General features: G+C 46.4%; 1 protein-coding gene across 2 annotated transcripts in view; it reads right to left on the bottom strand.

The window, feature by feature from the left end:
- The window catches only part of CSMD2 (CUB and Sushi multiple domains 2), a 665,093-nt gene that overhangs the window by 121,667 nt on the left and 516,241 nt on the right, over nucleotides 1-27,185 (bottom strand). For both annotated transcript variants that reach the window (XM_029230811.1, XM_029230813.1), the window contains exons 28-33: nucleotides 26,898-27,036; nucleotides 23,016-23,203; nucleotides 12,319-12,513; nucleotides 11,192-11,308; nucleotides 8,617-8,730; nucleotides 662-757 (exon numbers count right to left, since the gene is read on the bottom strand). In XM_029230811.1, coding sequence (XP_029086644.1) covers nucleotides 662-757; nucleotides 8,617-8,730; nucleotides 11,192-11,308; nucleotides 12,319-12,513; nucleotides 23,016-23,203; nucleotides 26,898-27,036 — 849 coding nt within the window. The remainder of the gene's footprint in view (nucleotides 1-661; nucleotides 758-8,616; nucleotides 8,731-11,191; nucleotides 11,309-12,318; nucleotides 12,514-23,015; nucleotides 23,204-26,897; nucleotides 27,037-27,185) is intronic.

Genomic DNA, 27,185 nt, shown 5'->3' with positions numbered 1-27,185 from the left:
ACAGGACCATTTTTGGAACCTGAGCCTTAGAAGAGTGGACGTCCTGCTGGACAGAGGGGGGCTGGGGCCTCCAGGTGGAGGCCAGGGCGCTCCAAGACTTGGCCTTTCCGGGCTCGTAAGGAAGGGAATGGACACTGATTAGCTGCTTCATGCCAGCTACTCTGTGAACTCTTTTAACGCCATCAGTGAGGTAATATGATCACCCTCATTTTACAGGTGAACAAACTGCGGCTCCAAGAGGAGTAGCTGGTGCCCAGTTAGAAAGTGACAGAGCTGGGACCCAAATCCATGTCCAACTCACTCCAAAGCCTGTGTTTTCCCCACACCTTTACTGGGTCTTGCAGACAAAACCAGGTAAGAGGCCTGGGCTGGTCTTCCCAATGCCATCAGGACTGTGCCAGACAACGGGCAGTGGGGGTGTGTGCAAATTAGCTTCCCTTCTATGACTTCTTCCCTTATCCAGCATGGAGTTTGGTCCAAGAATTGTCTGTTGGGTACATGAATGTATAACATTCAACTGAATTTCAGGGAACTGCCCCACAAACCCGTAACTGCCCCCAAACACCCTAAGAATGAGGCTCAGACTAGGGGGTCAAAGGTCCCTGTTTTCTCTGAAGAACTGAGACTGCCTTCATACCTCCCACGTCCACGTCCTGCATACCTTGGTAGACAAAGTGGAAGCCTCTGGCTGGAACTTGGCCTTTGGCACTGAACTTAATGAGGACTTGATTGGAGGTGGCCAAGGGCAGCGATTCTCCTGCAGAGATAAGGGGCAAGGAGGAGAGGAAGACTGTGAGTCCAGCAGTCGGGCCTGGCGGGTAAAATCCTGGCCAGGATGGACGGGCTGCGCACACCCCACACAGCAGCCCCTTCCACCTCCCAGGTCTTCCTAAAATGAAACCTCACATTTTTACTGCAAGTTATAGTTTAAAGTTTACAGAAAGCTTTCACATCCGTGGTCTTAATGTTGACCCATGTCAATGTGAGGTTGGCTTTCAGTACCTGCAGTTTTTAGATCAAGAAAGATAGGTTCAGATCAAATGACCTGCTTGGAAAGGAGAAAGCTTCTGAAGATGTGTTGACCCACATGGATGGGAGGAGAATGGCCATTACCAAACTGACTGGTGGTTTACTTGGAAAACTGATATTAATCTGATAAAAACAAACAAACAAAAAAGGCACCAAGTTCTGGAAAGGAGGGTGACGTAATCACTGGAGAGTAACTGGCTTTTCCCAGATGCCCTGTGAGATGATTGACAACCAGAGTGATCATATAATTTATTGCTCATACTAGGACACTTCCGAGAGTCAAAGGGCATGCTATTAATAAGTATGCTGGGACAACCAAGTGAAAGCTGGGACTATCCCAGGCAAAGCAGGGTGTATTGTCACCCAAACAATAACACAATAAAGTGGGGAAAGTCCACACAGACACAGGAAGCTAAGGAAGCCCAATAGCTTCTATATCAGAAGATAAAGATATATCTTCTGTTTGATGTGGTGCAGACAGACCTGCAGCCGCGAGGTGGAGTCCTGCTCACCATCGCCTTCCTGTGGAAGCTGAGGGAGAATGTGGGGTGACGGGCAGTGGCATGACCACTCTGCATGCTGCCCCTCCATAGCCTTAGGGACCCCTGGGACTATCTGCTGACCCCACCGTCAGAAGGGAAGTGGGGGTTACAGAAAGCCAGGCTACATCACTTCAGGGAGGCTTGGAGTTGGAACCACCCAAGGAGCCGTTGGGAGGCACATCTGGGGTCCACCAGTGCTTCCAAAAAGCCCATGTGATGCTACTGGCCATGGGGATTAGAGAGCCTTTTTCACAACACACTTAGATTTACATAGATCCCAGGTGGCTGAGCCTAGGAGTCACTGCCCAGCTAAATTCTGGCTGCCAAAGCAAAAAGAAACTCATGAAGAAAAGCTTTTCTTGATTTTCACCACCATCTCTAGTTCCTCCTCTCAATAAATGTGAGCAGAACAAACTCAACTTTTCCATTTTTCCATCATCTGGCCGGATACCTGTGGAGTAGGACCCCCCCGTAATCTCTCACAGGATCCATTTCAACTCCCAGTGATGGACGTATGCAGCTCTCCCTCTCCAGGAATAAACACACAGTAAAATCACTGGACATAAGAAAAGATTCCAAAGTTTTAAGGTAGGAGACCTCTCAGAAGTCAAAGCAAGTATCTTTATGTGAACTACAACAAAGAACAGGTAAAAATCTCAGAAGATTTTTAATAGCGGTTGTCACAAGATTAAATTCAGCATTGCGTCTCTGAAATTAGAGGAAGATGTGTCAAAGAACAGATCTGAGATCAGTAAAAGCTACAAAGAGATGAGAAACTCTAGCACATGGAGCTGGATTCTGCAGAAATTGAACAGCAAAGTGGAGATTAAATTTGGGAAATTCTTCCAGAATCCACAGAAAAAGGATAAAGAGATTAAACTAATGAGAGAAACGACAAGTGACATGGAAGACAGGCAGAAAAAAAATCCAATATGCATATATCAAGAATTCTAGAGAGAGAAGACAAGAGAAATTGAACGAGAAAAAATAATTTAAGAAGGAAGACAACTTTCTAAGCTTGAGAAAGGCTTGAGGTTTTTGAATGAGATTGTTCACAAAGTGCCGGATCTAATTAATGAAAAGAGATTTCCACCACAACAATCCTCGTGGGCTTTTCCATTTTAAAAATAAAGAAAAAAATGTGAACGGTTTTTAAAAGAGAAAAGCGTGGGTTGCCTACAAGGACAAAGAATCAGGTTGAATTTCAACTCATCTATAATATTAACTATTGGAATAAAGTAACCACTGCAGCTTTGAAATGTTTGTGGCCCATAATCTGATTTATAATCAGGTTGTCATTTATATGATACATCAAAGGAAAGGCATTCTCATACATGCAAGGTGACAGAAAGTACTGCAGTGAGGAGCCCTACTTTTAAAAAACGAACCAAAGTAGGGAAATCAAAAACTATCAGGGATAAAGACAACTAGGAAAATATAGTTAAACCCAATTAATTATTGTTAAAGAGGGAACAAAACTAAATGCAAATGGAAAAACTTGTTCTTGGGGAAGAAGTCCATAATTATAAAATAATTACTAATAACATTGATAAAGTCCAAATGTATCAGCAAAGCTTGGAAATTAGAGATGGGTCAGGTACGAATGGAAACGTGAAGAAGCAAAAGCAAAACAAAACAAACAAAACCCCAGAACGAACAAAACAAGGTGACAGATAGCAGGCCACGTGTTTCACTTATAAGTAAACTTCCTCTTAAAAGAAAAAGACTCTCAAGGAAAATGAGAAAAGATAAATCAGGCAAACACAGATACAAAATTGTTAGAAACACAGGAAGACAAAAAAATATCACAATTGTGCTGGCAGACACTTTCACACAACATTCTCATTGATACATAAATAGAAAAACAAAATGAAGACTGTTGAGTTGTGGTCTTTAAGCTTTTCTTTTTCTCCCCCAGCCCAGCCTCAGGGACAGGGACACAGTTCACTCCCATCAGCACCAAAGGATCATCATCAGTGTTCCTCTATATGAGGAGTAAGAGGTGATCTGAGGATATTGATATTAATGTATATAGGTCCTATACTTCTATTTCTCTATCCATCTATCTATCCATCCATCCACCCACTAGAGATAGATAGTCATCTATCTCTATCCCTATTTGTTTCTATTTCTATTGGTCGTTTACATTTCTATCTATCCCTATACCTATATCCATATTTATATCTACAGGTCCTAAGTGTATACCTATCTCTCTACCTGTACCTATGCTTATACTTCTATATCTATGGATATACTTATATCTATCTATCTATCAAGAGATTTTGAAAAAGCACCTTACCCTCCAAAATCCTGATTTACACTCTTGGATGAGTGTGTATGTGTGGGGTGTTCCATTTCATTGAGAACCACTGATATAATGGGTTTGAATAATAAAAATGAGTAAGCCTTGGACTTCCCTGGTGTCACAGTGGTTGAGAGTCCGCCTGCCAATGCAGGGGACACGGGTTCGTGCCCCGATCCGGGAAGATCCCACATGCCATGGAGCGGCTGGGCCCGTGAGCCATGGCCGCTGAGCCTGCGCGTCCGGAGCCTGTGCTCCGCAACGGGAGAGGCCACAACAGTGAGAGGCCCTCATAACACACACACACACACACACACACACACACACAAAATGAGTAAGCCTTATCTAATGGCTATTACAAAGCTTACTGAATCCTAACAGTAAATCTAGGAGGTAGAAGTTTTACTTTTTGCACTTTGCACATGAGGAAACTGAAGCTCGGAGTGGCCAAGGATTGTGACGGCAAGCACCTAGCATGCAAGTTGGAGAGTTGAGATTACAGACCAGGCAGTGTGACCACAGGGCCTGAGCTCACCCCTTCTCTCCACGTGGACTCTCTACGCAACAGAGAACACACATTCTTCTCGGATAATTAAGGAATTAAAAAAAATGTCCTTGGCTACTGAGAGGACCTCATTGAATCCCCAAAGTAGAAATGGTACAGGCTGCATTCTCTAACTACCTGGCAATAAAAATAGAGATTAACACAAATGTTTAAATGTAACGGGAACAAAATCCAGGTTCTTGGGGAAAAAGAAGAGACATCCTTAAACAACTCTTGGGCAGAAAGAGTAAATCATGATCATGGGTTATTGAGAAAGTAATGACGATGAAAATAGTACATATCAAAATTTATGGCATGAAGCCAAAACTACGCTTAGAGGTGAATATATATATGCTGTAAACATGCTTCTTTATTACACAGAGAAAATAAACAAAACTCTCAATTCAAAAAGTTACAACAAGAAGAATAAAATAATCTGAAAAAAAGGGGAGACGTTATGAAACAAAAGCGGGGTTCAGTTAATTATAAAACAATAACAAAGTCTACAGAAGAATTGATAAGTTGAATATAAAACAGAATGAAGCCAACAAAATGAAACAAACTAAACAATATAAAACCTCTGATCCAGCTGAGAAGGGCAACTATGAATATACCATTCAGTCTGTGGAGCTTGTTATTATTTTCTAATTAATTAACCTCTGCTTTTGTTTCATGACATCTCTCCTCCTATTTTTCTTCAGATTATTTTGTTCTTCTTGTGTATAACCACTAATACAAAAGAGATTAAACATCATCATAGGATATTATGTAAGCGATGGTGTTACATTTAAAGTAACCACAAAATAGATTTTTTTACTGACGTATAAAATATTAACATTGATGTTAAGGTAATATACCTGACTAGACCAATAACCATGGAAGAAAGTAAAAGAAAAACTACTGAAAAGAGATAAAATAATGAGACAAATTTATTTTCAGATGACATCGCTTCTTGCCTAGAGGACCCAGGAGAATCAGTTGGCAGTGTTAGCATTATTATGGAGGGTTCAGTGACTTTACAAGATGAATATACCTCAAATATCAGTCTTCTAATATACTAGCAAAGACCACTTAGAAAATATAATGGTGGGGCCGGCAGGTGATGCCGGGGGGAGACTCATTTACAGTAGCAGCAACAAAAATTCCACAAAATATCTAGAAATAAAGTTAACAGAAAATGGATACTGCCTAAATGAAAATTATAGCACCTTTCCAAAGGTGTTTTTTGTTTGTTTCTTTCAAAAGATAATAGAGAGACATACCATATTCCTAATGGGAAATAGAGTTACTATTATAAACATGTGAGTTCTCCCCCAATTAATCTATAAGTTTAATGGAATTCCAATGAATATTCCAATGCAAATTTTTTAACTTGATATAAGATTTCTAAAAGTTATTTGGAAGCAAAATTAAGCAAGAATAATCAATAAAAAATTCAAAATCAAGAATGACAATGCGGGGCTTCCCTGGTGGCGCAGTGGTTGAGAGTCCGCCTGCCGATGCAGGGGACACGGGTTCATGCCCCCGTCCCGGAAGATCCCACGTGCCGCAGAGCGGCTGGGCCCGTGAGCCATGGCCGCTGAGCCTGTGTGTCCGGAGCCTGTGCTCCGCGGCGGGAGAGGCCACAGCAGTGAGAGGCCCATGTACCGCAAAAAAAAAGAATGGCAATGGGGACTTACAGAACCATATGTTTAAAATTATTATAGTGTTAAACATTATTATAATGTTACACTAATTAAAGCTTTTTGATACTGATACAAGAATAAACAGAGGAGTCTAGAAACATACCTTTAACTTTATAAAAACTTAATATATGTGAATCTGGCATTTTGAAAATTTCATTAAAACAACTGATTTAACTAAATTTGCAAGATGTTGGTTAGGTGTTCCCTAGTTCAAATAATAAATCAAAATAATTCCAAAGGTATTAAAAGAAAAAATGAAACTAAAAAAGAAGTAAAGGAAAACCCAGAGGAATATTTATTTAGTCAGCAGAAAAGTAGAGGAGAAAACTATAACAGAAAGCATTAATAGATTTAATATCATGGGAAACTTAGATTTTCTGACATTAAAACCTAACCTGAAGAAAATTAAATGGCAAATGACAAACTACAGGGGAAGGTTTTTCATAGCATATACTATAGATAAGAGGTTTTTATGGCATTTAATATATATAGCTTCTAATAATATGGAGCTCTACTAAATACATACAAAAATAATTTACAAGTAAATTCACAAATAAAAAATTCATGGGCCAATAATTACATTATACAAGGTTAACCTAAGTTGTAATAAAAAAAGGCAAATTAAAAAATGAGATACCGTTTTCACTTTTCAAACTGATGATGTTTTTGTTTTCTTAATTACCTAGGTTTTGTGAGAATAAAACGTGCCCTCTTTCTTTTTGAAAAATATCTTTATTGGAGTATAATTGCTTTACAATATTGTGTTAGTTTCTGCTGTACAACAAAGTGAGTCAGCTATATGTATACATATACCCCCATATCCCCTCCCTCTTGAGCCTCCCTCCCACCCTCCCTATCCCACCCCTCTAGGTGTTCACAAAGCATCGAGCTGATCTCCCTGTGCTGTACAGCAGCTTCCCACTAGACATCCATTTTACATTTGGTAGTGTATATATGCCAGTGGCACTCTCTCACTCTGTCCCAGCTTCCCCTTCCCCTACTGTGTCCTCAAGTCTGTTCTCTGTGTCTGCGTCTTTATTCCTGCCCTCCCACTAGGTTCATCAGTACGGGTTTTTTAGATTCCATATATGTGCGTTAGCATAAGGTACTTGTTTCTCTCTTTCTGACTTACTTCACCGTGTATGACAGACTCTAGGTCCATCCACCTCATTACAAGTAACTCAGTTTCGTTCCTTTTCATGGCCAAGTAATATTCCATTGTATATATGTGCCACATCTTCTTTATCCATTCATCTGTCGATGGGCATTTAGGTTGCTTCCATGTCCTGGCTATTGTAAATAGTGCCGCAGTGAACATTGGGGTGCATGTGTCTTTTTGAATTATGGTTTTCTTAGGGTACATGCCCAGTAGTGGGATTGCTGGGTCATATGGTAGTTTTATTTTTAGTTTTTTAAGGAACCTCCATACTGTTCTCCATAGTGGCTGTATCAATTTACATTCCCACCAACAGTGCAAGAGGGGTCCCTTTTCTCCACACCCTCTCCAGCATTTATTGTTTCTAGGTTTTTTGATGATGGCCATTCTGACTGGTGTGAGGTGATACCTCATTGTGGTTTTGATTTGCATTTCTCTAATGACTAGTGATGTTGAACATCTTTTCATGTGTTTGCTGGCAATCTGTATGTCTACTTTGGAGAAATGTCTGTTTAGGTCTTCTGCCCATGTTTGGATTGGGTTGTTTGTTCTTTTGTTATTGAGCTGCAAAAACATGTCCTCTTATTTGTTGGTGAACAAAATGGTTAAGAACTTTCTGGAGCGATATTTGACAATCTTTATAAAAAGCCTTAAAGATCACACATTTCCTTTAACTTAGCAATTCTACTTCTAGATATTCTAAGGTAATAGAGATGTATACAAAGATATATGTATACTATACTGAATTACTATTCATGAGAGTGAAAAATAAGAAAATAATCTAAATGTTCAATAATAGAGAATTCATTACATAAATTTTAAATAACTATATGATAGACTTTTATGCAGCATTTAAAAATCCTATTACAGAGGAAAATAAAAAAAGAAATGCTCACAATGAACATTTTAATAAAAATACGTATATTGTTGTGTTCAATAAAAAATGTAAAAGATTAAGTCCAAGTAGATATAAAGACTGGAAGGAAATACACTCCACCTTTTCAGTGGTTCTTTCGGGGTGGTTTTTATTTTAATTCTCTACACAATTAATTTGTCTTGCCGCTAAGTTTTCTACAATGAAAGTGCAACATGTTTATCATTAGAAAAACAGGTTGGGTCTCAATATCAACCCACAGGGGAATGCTATACCACTTGGGGGCGTGTAGACACAGCTTGGGGTGAGGGTAGCCCCTGAAGCTTCCTTCTATGTGGTGTCATGAGGAGCTGACAGCAGCAGCGTACGACAAACACAAAGGTGTGGCTCCACCCGTGGCCACGCCCTGCTCACAGGGCCTCCCTCCTCCTTCCCCGCGACGCCCCGCCCACCACCCTCACCGTGCTGGCCCAGCCCTGGGTACCTGTGTGGGAGCCCGAGAGGGAGCCGAGGAGCTGCGAGTGCGGGTTGTGGCCGTCATGCACCTCCACCACGTCGTTGAGGGCCGTGTAGAAGAAGGCAAACTGTCCAAACACCACTGCGGAGGAGACACGGTGCAGAGAGCTCAGGGGCAAGGCTGGGCGGCCGTGCTGGGGGGGAGCCCTGGACAGCTGGAGGAGCAGGGCGACCTCAGAGGAGGTTGTCGGTTCATAGGGCTAACTGCTTGCTGAGCCTTTCCACTGGCTGATTAGACACTGGGCACAGGGATGCGGGGACCTGGGAAGGATCGGGCTGGCATTCTCCACGCAGGTCAAGATGATATTGTGGACTGCACGAGCAGCCAGGCTAACCCTAGTCCTTTCTCAAGTTGCAGTGGCAGCAGCTACTCTAGGAAAACGAAGAGCTTTCCGTAACTTCCCCGTGTTCCATGTTGATCTCAGGACCCTGTATTTTCCTTCACTTTTTCTTCGAAGATCCAGCCAATGAGGGCATCCCCTGGATACAAGATCCCACACATTTAAGAGGCATGAGGGTGCTGAGTAGCAGCCTTCTCCTGAGGAAGGAGCAACTGTCCATGGAAGAGGCAAACATCTCTACCTCATTTCCCTCTGGCAAATCCAAGGACAGAGGCAAAATGACATGTATTGAGCACCTACTCTGTGCTGGGTACCATGCTTGCCATGCACGTCATCTTCTTCAACACTGACTCTTCCAGATATCTGATTTTATAGACAAAGAAACTGAAGCTCAGAGGTTGAGTTCCCCAAGGCCACGCAACTAGCTCATGGGAGGGGGTTGAAAAACTGGTGGACCATGACCTCAAGGAGTCCCCTTTCAGACAAGACCTAAGGGCCCTGCCCTTTGATGGCTATCACAGGGTCTTTCCTCAACTGTCCCATCTCTGCCAGTCACTGCTGGAGAGGCTGGGGTTACTGACCCTGCGGGGCCATGGGGGGCACAGCTCCATTTCAGACCCTGATACATTCTGCCTGCCCCGGTCTGCCATTTGGCTGGGTGCATAAGAGACAGTCCAAAGTGAAAAAAAAAAAAAAAAACCACTTAAGCAAATAGATAAACAAAATAATTTCAGATAGTGTTACATTTTAGAGGCAGTGAGAGAAAAGTGATAAGGCAAGGCAGTCCACTTCAGATAGGGGGTCAAAGAAAGATCTATGAGGAGAGGGTGTTAAGGCTGAGACACAGGCTGGGGACAAGTATTTCCGACCTGAGGCAAAAATCTGCACCTAAATCCCTGGGCTTAGCATCACTAAAAAAGAGAAGATGCTTGGGACAGATCACGACCCCTCCTAGAGTCAGCTCTCCACATACAGGTTCCAGCTCAGTGAAACTGCCCAGCCTCGGGGCTGGCGGCCTGCAAAGGCGTGAGCTCTTTATTACTGGAGGAATTTTGCAGCCCAGCTATCGAGGACTCGGCTCTGGGTGGCAGGTGGGACTGGACAACCTTTCAGTACTTTCCTAACTGTGATCCTACAGGTCCAAAGCTCCCGCCACATGCATGTGCCGGGGAGCGTGTGCCCACACACACGAGTGTGCAGGTGCTGGTGTGGGAGTGGTGCCCGACGGCAAGAGCTGTGGGTAAAGATGAGGCTGGGAATTTACAGAGGGCAGAAAACACGTCTCTCTCATCTCTGCAGCTCTGGTTCCCAGCAGAGTGCGAGGTCCCTAGGAGGTGCTTAATAAATGTTTGGTGAATGATCAGGCCTTGCCCCATGCTCGGTCCATCCTAGCTCTTGGGAAAAAGCAGCCAGTTCTCTGCAGGCTGCCCCATCTCAGATGGTCAGGATATATATACATGACCTTTACCCCACTAATGCCAACTCTGTTTAGAAATAGTTGTTCCTCTTCCTACAAAGAGGAGATTCAGGGAGAAAGCGGCCCGGCCAGTCACTGATTGCCCGGGTACCACCAGCCTGTGACCCTCAGGAACTTCCTGAATCCTCCAGAGCTGCCAGGACTCTTGCCTGTCCCACTGCTAACCAGGTGACAAGGCTGGCTTCTTTTTGCCGGGGCCTCTTGGAATCTGAAGGTTTCTCTGCCTTTCCAGGGCCCTGACCTGCTGCTCTCTTTTTTTCTTGCTCATCCTACCAATTGCTGCTGGACCAGGCTCCCGCTCACAGACGGAACAGTGGAATGATGGGGCGCCCAGCTCCCTCACCTGTACGTTCAAGTCCAGCTCAGTCCCACTCCTTTCCTTCTTCCTGGCGCTCTGCCACCCTCCCCTGGGTTCCCGGTCGGCCTGGGTCTGCAGCACCTCTATGCAGACCCGGGCTGGGCTAGGGAGCCCCCGGTGCACCCTGCCTTCCCTCTGTCCTGGTTGGTCCCTCCCTAACCACCCCACCCTTGGTTCCAGCAGGTCTCACTGGTCCCTTCCTCCCGTGTGTATCAGGAGCGTACTCTACAGCCCACTGCAGAGCAACGGCACGCAGCTGTCCTCTGAGGGAGGCTGCTCGGCCCATTGGCACGATAGGAGTGGAAACAATTTGGAGTGGAATTGGAAGGCGTTGGAAAACATAAACAAATATACACAAAATCCATACCGTAGTCCTTGGGCACGGTGACAAAATACAGGCAGATCTGTCCACTGGTGTAGTTCTGGGGGTAGTTAGGGGACAAGACCACTCCATCTGAACCCACATACTGTCCCCCACAGGGGGCTGAAAAAGAAATCAGGTAGAGGGCCAGGTGACCTCATGCGCCTCTCATCAGCTGTCCACCCTCCGTCTCTGCCCACTCTCAGCCTGACCTTCTGGCCCTGGTGGGGCTGCTCTGAGGTCTGAAGCCACTAATGTGGAGGAGAGGAATTCTGGGGACATGCCCTGCCCTGCCCCGCCCTGCCCAAAGACATCCATCCCTGGCCTGGCATGTGGCCTGAATCCCCCCACCACCCCCGATGCTATCAAAGGCCCTCCTGGGTGCCGGCCAGTCCTTGTCCTCTAACTAGTGACACTGGCATTGGTCCCTGGAGGCCCAGCCTTCGGGAGCACTTTAGGAACCTCTTCTGCCTACAGGTGGGACCCGGAGATGGTCTGCCACCCCACGGCTGATGTCTGCACCTGGACACTTAGTGTCTGCACAACTAAGGAGCAGAGGTTTGCCCAGAATAGCCCGCTGGGAGCAGACAGCTCACGCGACCCAGCCATGGTCCCAGTCCCACGAGGGGTGGACCTCAGAGCCAGCCTCTCCCACCTGGGCAAAGGGGCCTCTTTACTTTTCAACTTAGGTGGCCGCCATGCTCCTGAAGTTCCGGCACTCCATCCGATCCCTTTTGTCAAGACCCCATGGCTAACCCAGCTGCCCTTGGAGTTAGCCCACCCTGCTGGTCTTAGTTTTACACATCTGAACCCTCAGTGATTTCCCCTAGGACCGGGAACAATCTCAGGGTCACTTTTAGATTCCCCTCTCCGTGGTGTGGGCTGCTGGCATGTCTCGGGCCACCGCTGAGGATATCTATTGGAGTGGGGGTGAGGACACTATGTGATCTGAGAGACATGACACATTGACAGGGACTGGTACACCTGGGGAATTTCCAGCCCTTGTCATTCATGGCGAACCCAAGGAACCCTCCTGTGAGGCCCATATCCTGCCTGCCCCTTCCCCTAGCCTCCAGCCCCTTCTGCCTCTGGCATTCCCTAGTTCCCTCCACCACAGCCCTGGGCTCCACCACCTGTGCACACTGGCTGGGGATGATTCCACACAGGCTTCCCATCAGGCCCCAGGATGCAGCTCAGGGTGGAGAAGCCCTCCACCTCATAGCCCCCCTGGCAGTAGTAGGTGATGGAGGAGCCCAGCTTCAGGTCGGACCCCACTCGCGTGCCGTTCTTGATGGGACCAGGATCGAAACATGACTCCCGTGGGTTTTCTGGAAAAAACAAACAAACACGTATATACACACACAGACACATATACACAGAGAGCTCATAAGTGGCCTAATCCCAGGGCACAGCACCTATGGGGAGACCCTGACTCTGATTAGCCACAGAGCGCATGGGGATTTGGGGCCGATGGGTGTATTCTCTTCAGGTCTGGAAACCTCTCTAAATTTGGTTACAGACTAGGGCTGGAGAATGAAATAATGCCATTTGCAGCACCACGGGTGGACTCAGAGATTTTCATACTAAGTGAAGTAAGTCAGACAAAGAAAGACAAATATCGTATGATATTACTTACATGTGGGATCTTAAAAATTATACAAATGAGCTTATTTACAAAACAGAAACAGACTCACAGACTTTGAAAACAAACTTATGGTTACCAAATGGGAAAGGTTCATGGTGGGGGGATAAATTAGGAGTTTGGGATTAACAGATACACACTATTACATGTAAAATAGATCATCTACAAGGACCTGCTGTATAGCACAGGGAACTCTACGCAATACTCTGTAATAATCTATATGGGAAAAGAATCTGAAAAAGAGTGGATATATGTATATGTATAACTGAATCACTTTGCTGTACACCTGAAACTAACACAACATTGTAAATCAACTCTACTCCAATACAAAATAAAAATTAAATTAAAAATTAAAAAAAAAGAAAGAAACTAGGGCTGGAAGTCATTTTGGAGAGTGCAGTCTCCCTCTTCTCCCCGCATTCTTGCCCTGACGCACAAAGGAGGGAGTTGCGGCTACACCTTTGAGGCAGTCCCTCACCCCTGATTCCTGATTCCGGTCAGAGCAGCCGGGGAGGCGCGTGCTGCTCTGACCGGTGGGAGATGACAGTCCTAGGATCGTGTCTCAGTAGTGACCGGGTCCCTGTGGTGAAGGTCAGGGCTTAGGCACAGTCCCCCTTTGCTCAGCTTTGATCCTGCACACTCAACATGGCGGCCTCCTGGTTTTCTGTCTGTGTGGGAAGCAGGGACGCTTTTGGAGATGCTTTTTCTTCTCTTTCTTTTGCTGAGAGCGGTGTTGCTGGCTGGGTAGGTAGGTGGAGCTGACACCAGCTTTGCAGGCTGTTATAGCCATACCTTGCAGGCACTTCTGAGTGTATGGGTACTGATATTTAGATTTAGGAAGAAAGTAGGAAACCCCATTTTAGCCTCTGGGATGAGTCCAGATCTCCAATGCAGTTTTCCAGGGCTTTGCGTTGGGGTACTGAGCGTTTGCCAGATTATTAAAACAGCAGTATTTTTCCGTTTTACTACTGATGCTTATATGTCTTCCCAATCAGGCATACCACGGCTGCACCTACGCTGCATCCACTCTGTCCCTGGGCACTGGACAACAGTGAACTTGATGCTTCCTGAGCCACTGAGAGTATTAGCTGGGGCTCCAAGTCTCTGGAGAAGGACACTCACTGCACAGCCTCCCTCCCCAGCAGCTGGAAATCCCGAACAGCTCTTGGGAGCCAATGTTCACATCCATCCACTGCTGCCTTTCCTCATCCTCCTTCTTCCCGAACCACTGATGGTCAAGAGGCCTGTCGTCAGGGCTGGGCAGTGTCAGGAGAATGCAACAGAGTATCAGGATACCATCGAAACCCTGGAGGCTATGCTGCGGAAGGGTCTAGAGATGGGGATTCACAAAGAGGTGCCGACAGCCCTTGCAGAAGGAACCAGAAATTCAAAGAGCAGATTTAAGGAGGAAAGACCCAGAACACAAGGGATCAGAGTTCAGAGATGAACAGGTCAGGAGGAATTTTGCTGAGGTCTGTCCTTGTCACCTGGGTACCTTTAAGCTGCGTGTATAAGAGGCAGTCATAGCCTTGAGGGTGTTTCTCAGCTGTCGATCAGCCCGTTGACTGATGGGATGGGACTCAGTCTGTGATCCAGTCAAGTCTAGACACCTGCATTTGCGCCCTGAGGGTGGGATGGCCCTGCTCGTTGCTTTTGCCTAGAGCTTATTTAGGATGGAGCAGTCCTGGATACATTACTAAATTTAAACTCAAGTGGGACCCAGAAAATGGCTCCTCACCTAACAGAGGACCCCTCAGTGGTTTCCTCATGTGCCCTGTCATGTATCACCTTGTCCCCCACATCAAATCTGTCCTCCCCCAAAGCGTAGTGGCTCTGGCCAGAATGCAACTGACCATTGGGTGGCCCATTTGTGAATTGCAGAGATACAGGGAAGTGTCACCAGGTCTTCTATTTCATCTGTCTTTTCTATAAATTCAGAGTGCGTCAAACCTTATTTGAAGTTCAGAAAAATTAAGTAACTTGGAACCAAGTTCACATAGCTCATAAGAGGCAGAACAAGCTGTGGCCCTCAATATCCATCCCCCCACTTCATCCTTATAATGGAACCCAGGTTTTATCCAGAGTATCAAAGCCCCAGCTAAGATAAATACCTTCCAGCCTCCCAGGCAGCTAGATCTGGCCAAAGAGAAGTAAACAGTCAGGTCAGGTCATTGCCTTCCGTCTCACTTAGAGTAAAAGCCCAAATCCTTACAAGTCTACAAGGCCCTGTACCTTCTGCCCCAGTCCTCCCCTCTATGACCTATGGTCCCTTTGCTAGCTTTGCTCCAATCACATTGACCTCTGCGTACAGAACATTTCCCCATCCGCACGGCTCCCCTGTTACCTCTTTTAGGACTCAGCTCAATGACACTTCCCTGATCAGCTCTTCACAACTGTGATGTTCCTCTCCCCAACACTCCCCATCACACTTCTCTGTTTTATTTCTCTGCAGTGAGGTCAATATTATCTCGTGCACCAGATAGCTACCTTATTTTCTCTATCTCCCTCCACTAGAATGTAGGTTCCACGAAGGCACTTTTCCAGTCTTGTTCATTGCTGTGGTCCAGTGCCGGGCATATGATTGGCACTCAATAAATATTTCTTAAATGGTTACGTGTGGGACTTCTAGAAAGGCTGCTTAAGGGAAGGTGACTCAGGTGAGAGAATGCTCAATGACCGTTCCTTCTTTCCTCCCTTCCTCCTTCCCACAGTTTGGAACACAGACATGATGGCTGGACCTCCAGTCACCATCTTGGATGCTGAGATAACCCTGGGGATGGGAACCACGCAGCAGGGTAGAGCAGAAAGACAAGGGGAGCCTAGGTGGAGCCACTTCGACAGCCCTGGATGACAATACCCAGATTTCTTTTACAGGAAGAAGAATGGACTTCTACCTCATATAAACAACTGTGCTTTTGGGTACCTGGCACACTAGCATACCCAGCTGGGTATGACTGCCCCGAACTTTACACTGTGTCAGAAAGTCCTTTCCTCCCTTCTCTGTGTGGCAAACTCCTACACTTGTCAGCGCCACCCTCTCCTGAGCCAGTGTCCCGAACGTTGCCTTCTCTCTGGCAGAATTCCATTTCTCTGTTTTTGATTATCTTGGTAGCTTGTCTAAGGGTATTTCTTTCTAGTGGGTTCTGAACTCCTAGAGGACAGATTCTTCTCATGACCCTGGCAACTAGCACAGAACTTGGCACTAGGGCTCTATCTGGCGCATAATAGGAGCTTAATAAATGGATACTGAGTTGCTTGGCTGAACAACTCCGGGCTTAGAAAATCAACAACCACATCAATGATCCGACTACAGATTCTATTCTACCATGGCTCACACGTCAGAGCAAGATGAGCTCATCATTCCAAGCATCATCCCATTAATAACAACGACAAGGCTAATGATAACGATGACAGCCCCTTACACAGGAATATCACTTCGTAATTTTCAAAGCACTTTCCAATCTGTTATCTTATTTGTGTCTCACAATAGCCTTTGAAGCAGGCAGGGCCAGGTACGCTTCTGTTCCGGTTATAGATGGGGAATGTGGTGATCAGAGAGGCTAAATGAGTTTTCCAAGCCATTCAACTATTAAGAGGTAGAATTAAACCCAAAATCAGGTCTTCAGGCTGCCAAACCAGGGCTCAGCTGTGAATGATAAAACTAAATGACTAAAAAAAGCATGATGATAATAATAAATAAGCCCCAAGCCCTCCAAAATGGGAAAATAAAAAGAACTAGATTCTTTTTGCCCTAATAGATAAGGCCCATTTCCAAACACCGTAACAGCAAAATACTGAAAATAACAACCCAAACAGTAAGGAACTTGTTAAAAAGGTTGGATTAGAGCCATCCACTGAAATATAAGCAAGCTTTGAAAAGAATAGCAAACGTCTTTGACTACTAATATGGAAAGATGCCCAAGATCTATTGCTGGGCAAAACCCAAGACAAAGCAAAAAAAAAAAAAAAAAACAAACAAAAAAACAAACCCAACCCATGTTACAGTTTAGTATATATGGTGTGATCCCCATTCATATAGAACAGGGATCTGCAAACTACAGTCCACTGACTCGCTGCCTGTTTTTGTAAATAAAGTGTTACTGGAACACAACCATACCCGTTTGTTTAACACGTCGTCTATGTCTGTTTCAGCATTACAACAGCAGAATTGATAGCAACACAGACCGTCTGGTCTGCTAAGCCAAAAATATTTACTCTCTGGTCCTTTACAGAAAACGTTTGCCAACCTCTGGTATAGAATGTATGTTATTTATATGTATATAAAACATCTGGAATGAGGTAACAAACCATTAATATTGGTACTTCAGGGGATGGTAGTATTGGGAGATGTTAAGCTTTTAGAGCACAGTTTATATGCTTCTGTATTATTTGAATTTTCCCAACAAACATGTGTTACTTTGAAATAAGCATAAATGAAGAGATCTTGAATTTAGAAAGACAGGCCATGGGAGAGCTGGGTGGTGGGAGTAGTCATGGCAGGAGCTGATGTGGAAAGCCGGTGGTAATTCCTCGGCCTACAGTGTTACTTCCAAGGGCTTGAAAGAGAAAATAGGTACCTTTTAGTACCTTTCAGTAAAAGTTGACTCATCTTGGCCTCTCCTGAGTTATTTCAGATTCTCTAACACTTGCTTTGAACTCTTCATCCCTCTGTCTGAAACCCTTCCCACTCTTGCTTGTACACAGGGGGCTTCTTCTCAAGCTTTAGGTCTCTGTTCACGTGTTACCTGCTTGGCGAGGCCTTCACCATTCTGAAGTGGGCTCCGCATTTCTCTTTCTTAGGATAGTTTGCTCTTTCCTAACTTATGCTTCTCGTTTCTTGTTCGTCTCCTTATTTACTGTCTGTTTCCCTCACTCACCTTTACATTCCCCTCGGGTGGGGACCCTGACACTTTTGTTCACCTCTGTGTCCTCTGAATCCAGCACAGGGCATGGCATGAAGTAGGAGCTTAATAAGCATTTGTTGAATGAATGAATGGTTACCAGACACGTGTATGGATGTCCTAGCCTGCCCCTCCCTCCCCAAGAGGAGGCTACCACGCCTGCTGCAAGATAAGAATAAAGGTCCCTCCCACCCATCCCATTGGTTTCTCTGGCCTGAAAAAAGACACTAAACCTCCCTGGGACTCATTTTTAATAACTGTGTTCAAAAGACAGGATCCTCCTCCTTCCCTCTGCATCCTTCTAGCAGAGGGTAAAACTACCCAGGAGGCTGCATTCAGATGAGAAGTGTGCCAGAGCATGGTGTAATAGAAATCCACAGTTGACATGACTGAATTCAGAATCATCTCTTAGAAGGCCTGCCCAGAGATGACTAACACAGCACAGCCACCTTCCAGGAGCAACGGAACAGAGACATCTACAAATCCACCCCACCCACCCATCTTTGTCTTGTAATCGGGTGGGCTTCCAACATCCCATTTGTAGTAGAAATGCCTGTCGATCTAGGATGTGAGCTCCATGGAGGCCGGGACTTTGTTTTGTTCCCTGCTCTGTCCTTAGCCCCTATAACAGTGTCTGGCACATAGTAGGTGCTCAATAAATATTATTGAGTGAACAAATGAATCAAAATGCCTGATCTGCCTTTGCCCCTTATGCAAAAGCCTAATCCACCACCTAATCCACCTAATGACACCACTCAGTGGTTATCTGACTTAAGCTTGTCAATCTGATGGTCCTTTGGGATTTGGAGTTGCGCTACAAACTGGGAAGTAATTCAAAGCCAAGAGTGAGGCAGCCCTACTGTCCTAGGAGAATGGAGAAGCAATGAAAATTGACCTGCAGAGAAAGGCGAATGTAGCGTGTACTCAGAAAGGAGCAGGGAGGAGACAGAGTGGTCCTGGAGACGGAGGAGGGTGATTTCAACCTCCGATTTTCCCATCCTGATTGTAATCCCCTTGGGAGGTCATGCTTCCTGTCCTTGGGCTCTTGTATTCTAAAAATGTATTCCCTTTCGGTGTTAAGTGAGAGTGAGTGTTTACCATCTGTATTGTTAAAATACAGAATGCTCTTTAGCTTAAATCAGTTTGGCTGTTAGTTGTTTTCTTATAATAAAGTCTTCTTTTTGTCTCAACTTGGTTTAAGTGTTTCTGTTTTTCACATTTTTTTTTATAATAAATTGCTCCTTTTTCTGCTTAAGTTGGTCTGAGTGAGTTTCTTGATATGAACTAAATGATCCCTCACTAAGATGGGATGAAACTCTTTCTGCTTCCCCCTTGGGAAGCTGGTGGGAAATGGGGAAAGGCTCCTGGTCTGTTCACCTTGGGTCAAAGGAGGAGTTGACCTGGGTCAGAGAGTGGTTTTCACTGGGCTAAGCCCAGCTGAGTCTGGCAACACCTCTCCAAGTCGGTCCTCAAACACCTCCCAGAGCAGAACCCTTGAAGCCACAGCTCCTAGGAGACCCAGATCCTCAGCGTTAGTGGAGCCCTGGATCTCTCTGCCTTTGGACAGAAGATGGCTTCTAGATAGAGGAGGTCAATTCTTCTTTTCCTAAGAATCCACACCTGCCTCAGTGTGCAAGTCCTCCATGGGCTACCATCTCAATCCAGGGGGTTCTACGGACTCGCAGGGAGTACAGTGTCTAAGTTCTTTGCCATGGATTGGAGAAGTATACAGGACATACATACACACACATCACGAATATTCATATATTTCCCACACTCATATATATATATACGTATATATATAAATCCCACACTCCCATATATATATGTGTACAAAACATCATATTCATACTTTATATCTTCAATAAACAGAAAAGAAAATCTGCTTCATTCTACTGGGCTAGCCCCATGAAGAGAGGTTTTCCCTTCCAAACAAGGGCAGAATGAATGTAATAGGCATCACCCAGGAAGAAAAGGCAATGGAATGGAAGAAGTTGGATCAAAGTATGTGACAACTACCTACTGGTATGGGGCACGCTGCTGGGTGCTGTGCCTATTGACCAGCCCTCACAACAACCCCTTCCTATGGTGTCACTGTCCCTCTTTGACAGACAAGGAAGGGATGTCAGGGAAGTTAAGTAACTTGTTTAAGGCCGCACAGGTGATAAGTGATGGCAGTTTCCCCTATACAGATATTGAACATGGGGGAATATCGTCTAGTCCTTGGGATCCAGTAGCAGAGTAGACCCATTCCAGGAATCCAGGGATCCTGCGATATGGAGAAGGAGACCATGGGGTAAGACAGGGTGTCCCTGGGCTCCATCAAATAGGCTACCTGACCAGAGGCTAGGGACATAGTAGAGGGATCACCCATGTTAGGAGGTGTGTAATCTGAGAAGGAAGGAAGGAGGGCAGCTCCAGTTCTCACCAGGTACCTCCCACCCCAAGCAGACACATTTATTTGGCACTTGTACCACAGATCCTCATAAGGTGGTAGAGGGTGCGTGGGGGGGTTGTGCCTCCCCCTCCCCTCTCCCCAGTAATTGGCCTCCTTCAGCTGCTTGCCTGGTTCAGATGGCAGCCCGGAAGACTTTACTCTCTGGAGCTGTGTGTTGGATCTGAGGATCCCTCTAGATATGGTCTTGGGCCAACAGCTGAACGTGGAAGGGGCTTCTTTGGAAAAGAGGACCTAGAAGTGTAGCTCTAGCACATGGATTCATGGAGAAGACTTGGGGGAGAGGTGGCCACAGCCAGTTTGCCAGGAACAAGGTGACCAGGGAGGAAGCTGAGGGAGTTTCTGCCCAGTGGCCACTGTAACCAGGGATGATGAAATGCAGTCATCTTGTAAGAGGCTGGAAGTGGTGACATCTGGGGTAAAAGTTTAGAATCTCTGTGATGTAGAAGACCCAGGTGGGATGAGTCAGGTGTGGCTCTGGTCATTTAACCTTTAACCTCAAGTGGCTGGGGTTGAAGGATATCACTTGTGGTGGCTCCAAGTGCCATGTTTGTGCAACTTCTGGCTGTGCTCAGCCACTTGAGTGTGCATTTAATAAAAGATGCAGTTGTGCAAGGTTTAGGCATTGGAAGGATCGGGGGCAGGAAAATTGAGGGGACTGATGAGAGCGTGATTAAAGAGATGAATAATAATAAAATGATGATGACGATACGGCAGTAGGGATGGTGGTGGGCGGAGCAATGGGGTTCCAGGCTGAGTCTAAGTCATGCCTTCGGATAGAATCCCACAACTTGTGACTGTGTTTGTTCTGACATCAGCGTGTGGAGATTGAGTACAGGAGGTTTATCGAATGGCAGGTGTCTGAAGGAAGACAGGATGGCAAAGTAGCCACTTCCCAGGCCAGCCCCATGAGAAAAGATGACCACAGGCAAAACATTCTCTAACTTGCACACCAAGCACCTTCTAGAACTGCATCTGGCACACAGCAAGCGATGGAGGGTGACGAGGATTTCGGTGAGTTGATGGATGTGAACCGCTCAGGATACTGCTGGCAGCTGGCAGGCGCTAAGTTAACTACCATTATGACTGGGATTGTTTGTGAGCTCGTGTGAGAAATCCCCAGGAGTTGCCACAAATATTCAATTAAGAGACACTTTAAAAGGTTGCTGAGGTCCCACATTATGCAAGTGGGGGACATGAGCCGGGAGCTTTTTAATTTTAACTGGTACTGTGACCCCATTTGTACACACAGGCTGATGAGGCCTGGGTGAACCTGGGTTACAGTAGCAATAATAAAATCGGTCATCTCAACGGATCTACAGAGTGTTTTAGTCCATATCGGGCATTATCCTCACACATTTCATTTATACGTATAACATATCTTCTGCAATGTAACTATTATTACCACCATTTTATAGATGGAGAAATGGGTTCCAAGAGATAATAATTTGCCAAGCTCACCAATCAAGCAAACAATGGAGCTGGGATTTGGATAACGGGGCCTGGGCTCATTAGAGAAGAAGAAAAGGTCTAAGAGAGAATAGCAGAGTAGAAGAAAGCGGAGCGCTCGAGAGCCTGGAATACTCCAGCTGCTGCTACCATGTGAACATTACAAAATGTCTGGAAGGTGCCGGAGTCCAGACCAAGGGCTTTAAGGCGTGGACTCATCAATTATGTTTCTGTGCTGTAGGAATTATTCCACCATTATCTTACAGATGAAGAGATGGCGTTTCGGAGCCGTTAAGTAACTTGCTCCAGGCCACACAACAAACACGAGCTGTGCACCCAGTTGATCTGTCAATGCTCTTGACTGGGCAGGACCAAGACCTGTTTCTGTAAGCAAATTGTTATTAGAACACAGCCATGCCCGTTGCTTTCTGTTCAGTCTTTGGGTGCTTTCATGCTACAAGGGCAGTGCTGAGTAACCGAGACAGACCGCGTGGCTCGCAAGCCTGAACTATTTACTGCCTGGCCCTTTAAGAAAAAATTTGGCACCCTCGGCTCTCGACCCTCACACTCTTCATCTTGCCTTCATTAATCTAAAAGCAGAATGAGAATAAAAGGATGGGATAGCTGGAGGGATGAGAAAACGTGATCAGGAAGTATCAGAAAGCATCCAGTCTACGACAAGGAGCTAGAGGATAGCCGAGGAATGGCCTTGGGACAAAGCTCCAGGCACTGTGCCCTCAGGAGCTGGATGGGCTGTCCACATGGGTGCTGAAGTTATCCAGGAGGGTGGGATGCTTTGGGGTAGAGAGGAGGACTGAGCCTCATATCAGAACCCTCAGCAAATGCAGGGGCGTGGCAACGAAGATGTCAGCTGATGGCATGAGCTGGGGTTCTGAGACTCAAGAAGACCTAGGCATGATCCTCATAGAACAAGGAGCGAAGGGGAGTAGTGACGTGGAAGCAGAAATGAGGTGCAAGGAGAACGTGAAGCCCCTTTTCTCCCAGGCCTGGGGCACCTGGGTGTGAGGGACTAAGCCACCCAGAGGGCCGCAGAGAGGCAGGGGCTCTGCAGGTGGCAGCGGGCTCCCCGTGATCCTGTCCAGCGCTCTCCTCGCCACACTACACCTTCCCTATCCCTGGCCAGGTCTGGCAAGCCCTGATCTCAGTCATCTCTGCTCCCAGGGCCCTCGTCATCTCTGCTCCCAGGGCCCTCGTCATCTCTGCTCCCAGGGCCCTCGTCGCCTCTGCTCCCAGGACCCTCGTCACCTCTGCTCCCAGGACCCTCGTCACCTCTGCTCCCAGGGCCCTCGTCACCTCTGCTCCCAGGGCCCTCGTCGCCTCTGCTCCCAGGACCCTCGTCATCTCTGCTCCCAGGGCCCTCACCTGTGTAGTCGATGACGAAGCCGGCGTTGCTCACCGACGCATCGCTGCGGAAGGCGAGGAAGAGGCTGTTGCTGCTGCTCTCGATGCGGCCTGGGAGCTGGGAGCCGTAGAAGCTTCCTATGAGGGGGCTGAGAGAGTCCCGTCCATCGTAGATATGGAGGAAGTCATAGCCAGGCTCCAAGTTAAAGCTGGGGAACAAAAACATCCCGCCCCCATCCCACTAAGGTCAAATAAAGACGGTACTGGCCTCGGGTTCGACCGAGGGACAGGGCCTCCATCCCCCCAGCGCCCAACCCAAGACCTACTGGTGGGGAGGGGGAGGATGAAGCCCCCATGACCTCCCAATAGGGAGAGAAGGTGGATAAGGCAGCCTCGGGCGGAGGAACCAGATTCTAGCATCGGTGTCCAGAAAGCTGGAGTTGAAAACCTATTTTAGCTGGAGCTAAAATATTTTAAAAAATCGAAATATATTTGACATGGCATGTAAATTTGAGGCATACAACATGTTGATTGGATACATTTGTCCATTGTTATATGATTGCCATTGTAGCAATAATTAGCACCTCTGACACATCACATAATTATCGTTTCTTTTTAGTGGTTGGAGTGATTCAGATCTAGCCTATTAGCAAGTTTGATGTTGATAACACAATATTGTTGTCTATATTTACTACACTGTGCACAGAAGGGAAAATCAGCTACCAGCTCTACACACAGAGTGGTCAGAACCCAGGTCTCTCACCTGCCTCTCATGTCTTTATACTGTCCACGTTGCACCCCCTTTCCTGAGGGGAAAGAGCCACGCCACGAGCCATTCCCAGGCAGGAAGGGGCCTATTCTGATGAAGGACCCTCACTTTATTCCTTTACCCTGGGGCTGGTTCTCAGCTCTCCTCAGGATCTGCTCCCATCCCACTCCTGGCTCTCACAGGTATGCCTCTTTCTCAGCAATCCTGACCTTAGTCTAGGAAAAAACTCATTTTACAAACTGTCTTAGCTTAGCAAACTGAATATTAGAGTTTTTGAGTGTAATTTGCCCTATTGGAATGGTTAGCATGAAAATGATGGAAAACACCAAGGACTGGCAAGAACGTGGAGCCACTAGAACGCTCATATCCTACTGGTGGGAGTGTAAATTGGTTCAACCACTTGGGAAAACTGTTTTGCAGTATCTACTAGACCTGAACATATGCGTGCCCTACGATGCAGCGGTGCCACTCTTGGGTGTACATCCAACAAAGGCAATTGTTGCCAATCAAGGGTGTAAAGATGGAAACAACAGAAGTAAATGAGTTTGCAGAGAATAGAGTTCTGATGCAAACCGGTTCATAGCCCAACCAAGGGCTAGGATACTCAGACACTCCACTTGGCAGGACTGAGAACAAAATGGCGGTTCTACCCTTTAGCTAAGACATGGCAGAGAGATGAGGCCATGAAATATCGAGGACAAAAGGGGTAGGGCTGCAAAGAGACAGGATGGGGATCTGGGAGGATTGGAGGCAGAGCCAGGTGTGCACTGGCCTCCCTCTCACACTGGTATCAGCTGCAGGGTCACCCCACCATTGCTGGGTGGTATGGTCTTCTTGTTCCCATAGTTCAGCCCCTTCACTGGCTCTCTCAAAGGGCACCAGGGAAGGGTTTGGGAGTGGGTCAATTTGGGTCACAAATTATGGCTCCATCACTTCCAAAATGCCTTCCATCTGCCCCTGCCCTCCATCAATCATCAGGTTTTATCTGAGCACCCTCAGTATGCTGGGCACTGTGCAAGGTGCCCAGGACGCAGGGATGCATCCTTTCTTCAAGACGGTGACGGATCTGAAGGAAATGACAGACGTGAGGACAGCAAAGTCTAAAGTCTGTACAGGCATGTGGGAACACAGCACCAGGTTTATGGGGGAGGATGGGAACGAAGTTTGTCTTGGGCATTAAAAGACCCTCAGCGATTGGACAAGGAGGGAAAAGGAAGTCGCTATGAAGGGAGAAGCAGAAGCAAAGTCACGAGGCGTGAAATAATTTTGGAGACTGTGAGTAGCTCAGTCTGAAGCCCAGGGGTTAGACGGGGTGGGGTTAGGACTGGGTGGGAGAACTGAGGGGAGAGGTAGGCAGAGGCCACATGGCTTGGAATGAAACTCAAAAGCCTGGACCAAAAAAAAGTCCCAGAACAGAACAAACAAAAGGTTTGGAACCTTAATTTATAGAGAAGAAGGAGCCATTATAGGATTCAGAAGTAAAGGATACATTTGTTTCTTTGTTTTTGAACGGAGGTATAATTTATACACCATGAAATAATCAGCTCTGAAGTAAATCACTCTCAGTTTTGACACATGGATATCAAGATCCAGAAGGTTTCCACCATCCCCAAATTTCCCAGGTGCCCCTTCCCATCCCCGCCCCCAGAAGACACCACTGAACTGATTTTTATCACCTCGATTAGTTTCGCTGATCCTAAAATTTCATATTAGTGGAATCATACATTATGTACTCTGGTGCGTCTTCTGTCAGTCAGCGGGAGATTTTGAGATTCATCCACGTTGTTGCATGTGTCAGTAGTTCGTTTCTTTTTATTGCTGAGTCGTATATTACCGTACGTTAAAATGGAAAATGAGGCGCATATTTCAGCGTTTTCCAGGGTCAACATCACACTGACAGCTAGCTAAAGACGAGATTGGCACGGGAGGCAAAGATGGGGAGGAACCAGTTAGGAGCCTATGGCAGTAATTCAGACAGAAAACAATAAGGGCTTCAACCAAGCCAGCAGCCGGGGGAATGGAGAAGAAGAGAAAATCTGAGGTTAAGGCAGTAGAGGCTCCATGCCTCGGCCTCTAACAGAAGGAGCAGTGAAGGTGGATGATGGGGCTGCTCCCCCAGTTTCAGAATAGAGCTCATCTGTGGGGAGAAGCAGGAGGCTTAGTTTTGTATGTGTTGTAATTGAGGAGCCTGCAGGCATCAGACAGAGACCATCCAACAGTTGGCTATGGAGCCTGCAGCCCACAAGAGAGTTTGGGCGGGTGGTAGAGGGGAGTCTCCAGTTTACAAGAGGAGAGTGAAGCATCGGAGAGGATGAGCTTGTCCAGGAAGGAGGTGTGGCGAGAAGACAAGGAATCTGTGATAGAGCCTGGCAAAGGGCAAAGGGCATGAAAAAGAAGCCACAAAGTCCCAGAAGGAGCTGGAGGGCCAGCGGGAAGTAAGTCCACAAAACCAAGGGGAGAAGCAGGGGAAGGATGGAGGGAGTGATGAAAAGGATAAAGCATGGAAAGTGCTATCTGGTTTGGCAGCCAGGAGTGCGTGGGAGTTTCAGAGGAGTTTCCAGTGGAACCGTGGAGGAAGAAACCAGATGTCAGTGATGTGAAAGTGAACAACAGGCGAGGAAGGAGAGAAAAGCAGAGACAATTCTTTTGAAGAGTTTGCTTTTAAAAGAAACCAAGGAGATGGTGGCGGAGCTTGAAGCGGGAGCAGCTGAGAGACACCTGGGCTGTTCCTACACTGGGGAAGCAGATGGGAGGAGCCGGTGAGAGCAGAGGAGGAGAATTCAGAAGGGCAGGGGAGAAAGGACCCAGCAGTGCCCTACTTTCTGCATCTTAGCACCTTAGCATCATCAGAGGTTAAAAAAAAGAAAGGAAGAAAGAAAGAAATAATAATAGCTACTTCATAAATTATCCTAAGGATTAAATAAGACAATAATATGTGTGAAGCCATGGAGCACAGTGCTGGGCACACAGGAGATGTTTAATAAATGCTGGTTTCTCTCCTTTTCTGGACTCCTTCACCCCCCTGGGATGAAACCCCGCTCACAGCAGACCTATGTATACTCACCCAGAGACCCGGGTTTGCACCCCTCGCTGCTCTGAACCCTCCATCTCCCACCGGGGGGAAAGGTACATACATGTTAAATACCAGGGCGATGACGTAGTCTGGAGAGACGGTCACCTTCCAGTCGCACTCCTTGCCTGGCGGGTAGGGTTCTGGGTAATTTGGTGACAGGATGACTCCCGATGGTCCCGTCAGGTCTCCCCCGCAGGGAGCTGAAGAGAGAAGAAGATGAGGGTGAGACTGTCCCCTTCACCTGGTCACGTTTCAATGGGTATTGGTAGAGGAGGGACTGAGTCTGATACACCTAAATTAGAACTTGGCTCCAGGGGCCCAGGGGAGGGTGGATTGCAATGGGCATGAG

Source organism: Monodon monoceros, unplaced genomic scaffold (genome assembly GCF_005190385.1).
Source record: "Monodon monoceros isolate NGI ecotype Baffin Bay Population unplaced genomic scaffold, NGI_Narwhal_1 Super_Scaffold_18, whole genome shotgun sequence".
Classification (NCBI taxonomy): Eukaryota; Metazoa; Chordata; class Mammalia; order Artiodactyla; family Monodontidae; genus Monodon; species Monodon monoceros.
Note: the sequence above shows the minus strand (reverse complement) of the source record. Positions and strands in the feature narration are given on the sequence as shown.